This window comes from Solanum stenotomum, chromosome 5 (assembly GCF_019186545.1).
Source record: "Solanum stenotomum isolate F172 chromosome 5, ASM1918654v1, whole genome shotgun sequence".
Taxonomy (NCBI): domain Eukaryota; kingdom Viridiplantae; phylum Streptophyta; class Magnoliopsida; order Solanales; family Solanaceae; genus Solanum; species Solanum stenotomum.
The window spans coordinates 43,657,895-43,664,261 of NC_064286.1; the positions used below are offsets into that span (position 1 = coordinate 43,657,895).

At 32.8% G+C, this 6,367-nt stretch overlaps 1 protein-coding gene across 1 annotated transcript; it reads right to left on the reverse strand.

Moving 5' to 3' along the window:
• Positions 1-1,920: 1,920 nt before the first annotated feature.
• On the reverse strand, positions 1,921-5,427 carry LOC125866311 (la-related protein 6C-like). Its single transcript, XM_049546652.1, has 10 exons — positions 4,940-5,427; positions 3,813-3,894; positions 3,606-3,703; positions 3,458-3,529; positions 3,288-3,367; positions 3,113-3,188; positions 2,959-3,006; positions 2,788-2,856; positions 2,519-2,650; positions 1,921-2,443 (listed from the first exon to the last, which is right to left on the reverse strand). The coding sequence occupies exons 1-10, from the start codon at positions 5,264-5,266 to the stop codon at positions 2,189-2,191; spliced, it is 1,239 nt and encodes a 412-aa protein (XP_049402609.1). The 5' UTR covers positions 5,267-5,427; the 3' UTR covers positions 1,921-2,188.
• Positions 5,428-6,367: the final 940 nt, after the last annotated feature.

Here is a 6,367-nt window from a genome sequence, read left to right on the forward strand (position 1 = left end):
ACATTAACCCTATATATTGAATCTTGTTAAAAGTATTTTGAATTTCTTCTTGGCCTGCTCTGACTTCTGTCCATTGGACTTCTTTCTTTTCTTGTCTTTGGTAGGAGTCTCTTCAACAATATTAACTCCCATGATTGTCGAGCTCCCACGAGACTTATTTTCGACGGTCTTGTTATCTTCCTCAATCTTGAGCCGAATCACAAGATCTTCAAGCTTCATTTCCCTGCGTTTGTGTTTTAAATAATTCTTGAAGTCATTCCACGAAGGCGGTAACTTCTCAATCATTTCAACCACTTGAAAAGCTTCATTAACTACCATGTCCTCAGCAATAAGATCATGGAAAATAAGTTGAAGCTCTTGTACTTGTAGTTCAACAGTTTTGCTATCTGTCATCTTATAGTCTAAAAACTATGCGACCACAAACTTATTCAAGCGTGCATCTTCTGTCTTATATTTTTTCATAAGTGCATTCCACAATTCTTGCAAAGTTGTCATTGCGTTGAAAACATTATATAAGTCATCCTCTAAAGCACTTAAAATGTAGCCCTTACATAATAAGTCTGCCTGTTTCCATACTTCAATAATCTTGATTCTTTTCTCTATTTGACATATCAGCAGCAGGCGCTGGAGTTTATTTCTGCAGACCAAGAGTGGTAAGCCAGAAAAATACTCGTTACTGCTATCCTTTAAAATTCACACCAGAGAATTTTCCCGATTTCTCTGCTGGTGGCACAATAGTTCTGGTTGGTGCATCAACGGCTACAGAAGTCGTAGCACTATCAATTTCCATTTCTGATAAACAAAAATTGATACAACTGATTCTGTAAGCAATAAATTAAATTGCAAACTTAATTGGAGTAGAAAACCATGAAGGTTTTTGTCTCCACCCACAAATACAAATTAACAAATAAAACAGTAATTTCCTTAATATTGTTTTTCAATCTATATTTGAAACAATACTAGTGACAACAAAACTTTGCAAAGTTTGAATCATGTAGTAAAGAACAAAAACTAATAGCATTACCATATCAGAATCTGTATCAATCGTATGAAACAAAAAGGAAAGAAAATCGAGTCCACTGAATGCACAGTGTCCCCTTAAGGAAATTATTTCCCTCTAGTATCTGAGGTTTGAATTGGAATAGATCCAGTGATAGAACAATTCTATTCACTAGTGTATTGATACCCAAAACAATGGTTTCAGCGAGCCACTCAACGACAATATAGTACACAAATATTGAATTTTGCAGAAGAAGAAGTTCAGAAATTTCATAAGTGAAAAGTCTGAGGAATCAGTGGTATTTTGTTCCTGAAAGTTACAACCTTTCAAAACAGTCATTTTCAACGGTGAAAAATTCAAAAAAACGGGAAAGATGTAAAACACAGGTCGCGTGGATCCGAGTTGGGTTTGGTCGTTTCGGTTAATTATTTAAATAATTAGAAACATTTTGGTCATTTAATCTAATTAATTAAATAAATAATTAAAACAAAGCCAAAGCCGAAGCCGAGCGACGACAACGACACTAGAGGTCCCTCTTTCCAACCCTTTTTAACAACTAGTAGAAGTATTTCTCTATTTAAACACTTTAACTTTTCTTTCCACCACCAATGAGAGAGAAATATTTTTTCTTATTAAAACAGAAGAGAACCATACAAATTCCTCTTTCCATCTTCCCTTCATTTCCCATTAATTCTTAGTATATACTCAACCATCATTACGAGCAATGCACACATGAGGATGGGCATAGAGAACATAAGTTCACTGTGGAGCACTTTTGAGGACATTTTGATGTAACAAAAGCCTTCATGTTTCAAAGTTCAAACAAAAGATTGTTCAAAATAATTGCTTCCTTTTAACCTCCACATTATTCAAGAATGAAATTCACGAGGAACATATAAAAACTAATAATGCACACTACCGAAGACTGAATGAGAGGCAGAATCTTAAACTCAGTCATATTATTCCCCATGATATGATAATTTTCACAAAAAGAGAAATGTACAAAACAAAATTGGTAGTCTCAAGGAAGCCATATTGCCTTAGTTACTTACCTATACAATATTTTTGGATCTTAATTAGTTCTAGAAAAAATTGACATGAATATATATATTTAACAACAAAAAGAATTTGACTTGAGGCTTCCATGGACTACCAAGTGAAACCGGGGCAAAATTGATCATCTTCCATTTATATAACATGTACTCCAGTTTGAATATTAATACTCAGGGGCTTCCCTCTTCCCATAGTGAAACCTCTGGTTCCATCTGGCATTCTAGGTCCTTTTGTAGCTTGTTTCACCGGTGCTTCGTATGTGTTGCTGCTTTGTGGTGATGAGGAAAGCAGTCCACGTCCGCTGTACATTTGGTTTCTTTGTCGTGTACTTTTAACACGCCCTTTACCCCATGTTTTCTTTGTTGTTGCAGCTGCTAAAGTCTCTTCAGCCTAAGATGAATCGAGAGAAATTTGAATCATAACATTGTATTTCCTATAGTGATCATGAGTACCATATATACTTACATTTGTATGATCCACTACTTCTGATTGATTAGAAACATGATGTGAATCATCTGCTAATTCAGAACTCAACCAATCTTCATCATCTAAACAACCCTCAAATGCCGACTTTCTGCTCTTTAGAACGGACTTTGGCTGCAACAATAGCAACAAACAGGTTCATTTTAATGATTTTAGATTGTCTACAAGTTCTGAATGAATCAAACGTATTCAGATCAAATTAATTGTTGTAAATGAAAAAACAATAGCAAAAATGCAATGATTAAACTTACTGAACGTCTGAGCAACAACCTCACTCGAAGGCCCTTTCTCCAGTTCCTCTCATCATTTAGCTTCTCCGCCTGTTTAAGTTAAGGCAAATAACAGTTTTAGATGATCCAAAGTTGTAGCAAAATGAGATCTACAAAAATAACTTCAAAGGAAGCACAAAAATAAATGCATACTGCTTTCTCAGCGGCTTCTGGATGCTCAAACTCTATCAGTGCATGAAGCTTGATAAGACAATAAAACAGAAGGAATTAGATACCTATCTAAAGGGAAAGTGTATGTTTTTTTTTGTTGAGAAACAGAACAATTCTGTTACTTAGTACTTAATACCTTACTGCTGATGCCCAAGTCTCCTCGTGTTCGTGTGTTAGGATCTTGAGGATGGCATACTCGGATGGTTTTGACACTAAAATGGGAACATAACACCATGATGTGTTAGTTCGACAACACATACATATAGAAAAGATAAAAATTTGTGGACGAGATACAAGAATATAATCATCACCTTCCAGCCACATTAAATATTTTCTCAATGTTGTGATGAGAGTGATCATCGGGTAAATTCTCAGCAACTACAGTGCGTAACTGAAGAAATGGAGTCGAGAGGAGTAATATTAGCACTATGAAATTTAATCAAAACCATAGACAATCGATATATGAGAAATGTAAGTGTACCATCAATTCCTCTTTATCCTTGTCAGTGAATGGGATTTTTCGTTTGACTCTCTTGCCATCTTCGCTTACAATCTTTCGAATGCAGAATATATTAGTTGTTATCTAATAAAGGAAGTTAAAACACTGCAACTAAAAATCCAAAAGTTACCAATTTTGTAGAGGACAAGAGGGCATGAGAAAGTGTTAATTGGTTGTTGGTGATGAGGGACTTGATTTTCTTTGTAGCCGAAACAGAAGAAATAGGAACTGCAATAGTAGTAGTAGTGGTAGAATATACATTTTAAAAGGAAGTGAGAAACTAATGCATAGAAAAATGCAGACATTTTCTTTAACGATATATCAATAGCGTACTCACCAAAGGCTTCAGGGTCCTTGTTCATTTGTTTCAACAAGCTCTCATTCGCGAGCAAGCTCATGTCACTAAGTTGGTATTCAACCTATCAAACATATAAACTATCAGCTTTTAGATACAAAAACTCAAAAATAAGAGCAGAAACAGACTCAGATTATTCATGTAGCAATCTGTTTGTTGAATAGGCATGTAACAGAACAAAGTCTGCAGTTGCATTACATGTGTTTTCATACTTCTTTTAAGCTACATGTTTCTCTTCACGACAAAAGTTAGCTAAAAATGCTATCTTTGTGATTGTAAACTTACTTTCTTATTTTGTTAAAGAGTTCATTTGAATCAAACATGTTCAATTAGGATGTAAATTGGGATATAAATTAAGAAACTACACCAATTTTGATCCAAATTCTATCAAAAAGAAAGTAAACAAGATCAAGGTCAATAAACTCAAAAAAGCAAAGAGAAAAGGGCACCCAATGTTGTTACTTAGTATGAAGGAGAATATTTTCCACGGAAAATGTTTTCCTAAAAAATCTTTTCTCGAATAATAAGTAGGTTTCTTACTTATATTTCAGTGTTTGGTAGGTAAGTAAAAACATATCATCTCAATAGCATTTATATATAATATATCACAAAATTATAGGGGTAGGGTGTGGGGCCTCGAGGGTGGCAAGGATGGAATGGTCAAGGTGTAGGGATTGGGGGCCTTGGGTGGGTGGGAAAATACAATAAATGTCATTTATATACTCATTTTCTCTACTTCCATTAAGGAAAATCATTTTCCTCATTTTTAAACAACTTATTTTCCTAGATAAAAATATTTTTCAAAAATTCTGTTCAACCAAACATGGAAAAAAAAAATACATTTTCAAGAAAATGTTTTCCTCCATACCATACCATACACACCAACATGTCAATGAAACAAGTGAAAATTCTAGGAGACCATGTTCTGATGTTCAAATCCCAAGAGGAGATTCATTTCCATCAGCCTAAATCTTAGTAGATAAAAAGTTATATATATTTGATACTTTTATGCTAATGGTGAAAAATAGCAGATACTTGAAAAAAAATGACCAAACACCACTTATATTCATAAACAAATAAAGAAAAGATAAAAAGAGAAAAAGAATAACCTGTTTGATAACTTTTAGCCTAAGGTCTTCAGGAAGCTTATCCTTTTGAGATAATGATGAAACAAAAGTTGGTTCTTGAAGTAAGGAGGTAGCATCTTGATCACCCCCATAAATTTTACTATTATTATTAGTACTAACATATTGAAAATTGCATGGGTATAAATATCCTCCTGAAATAGGTATTGTGGTGGCATGTGATTTTCTTGGCACAAAGGCAGGGGCTTGAACATTAAACTTAAAAGAACCTACACCATTATGATCAACAAATTGATCTTGTGTTGATTCTTGGACACTAGAAGCAACTTTCTCAGGTTGCATTTGTGCCATTTTTATTATTATTATATAGAAACTAATTAACAAAATGGGGTGGATGATCAATTCAACTCCTCTAGTATTCTGCCTCTATTTTTTTTTGTGTTTTTTTTTGTTCCCCTTAATTAGAGTCAATGCTCTTGAACATGCACCACATTTGTTATCATTTCATAACTTGTGTTTTTTTGGTGGTTCTTTCTCTATCTCTTCTCCACTGATTTTGTTTAATGGTAGAGAGAAAGAAGTTGCTTGAGTCACTCCTTAAGTTTAGTAACTGAATTTGTAAATGGATGGTTTAATGTATTGTGTGTACCAAAACTAGTCACCTACCTTTGAATTTTGACCAGACTACTCTTTACAAGACACGTGTATGTATAAGTTTGACCATGAATTTGAATGTGAAATACTTTCCTCCGTTCCTTTTTAGTTGTTCCGTTGGGTATTTCGAAAATCAATTTGACTAGTTTTCAAATCTAAATTAGATTACATTAATTTTATATTTTAAAATATATAATTAGATATTTAAATTTTTTATGAAAAGTATTATAAGTTATGATTTTTTCATATTAATATGATAAAACAAAATACATCTTAAAATGTTAGTCATAATTTATTCGTTTTGACTATCAAAAAGGAAAATGTGACAACTTAAAAGGAATGAAGGAAATATTACTTTTTTATAGAAGTTCTCAAATACTCCCTCCGTTCTTTCTTTTAAAAAAAAAAAAAAAAACTTTTACACAAAAAAAAATTTTAAAAATTAAATTTTTTTTTGGGGGGGAGTATGGAGTGGGTAAGAAAAATGATTTATTTTTTAAAAAAAATATTTTAATTTTTTAGGGATAGTGATACTTTAATCTTTAACTATTAATTAACAATAATAATTTTTTTATTATTAATAATATAATTAAAAGAAAACCTCAACAGAGATATGTACAAGTAAGAGGGGCTAGACCTTACATTACCAATTCTAATGAGGTAAGAAACCTCTACTAATTAACCCACATGAATAAAATAAGAGCTTGAGAGAACTAAGTATTTTATGATCATCACATAGTTTATATTATACTTTGTGATGATATTACAAATGTGAATCCTTAAGTAGTGGAAAAGTAT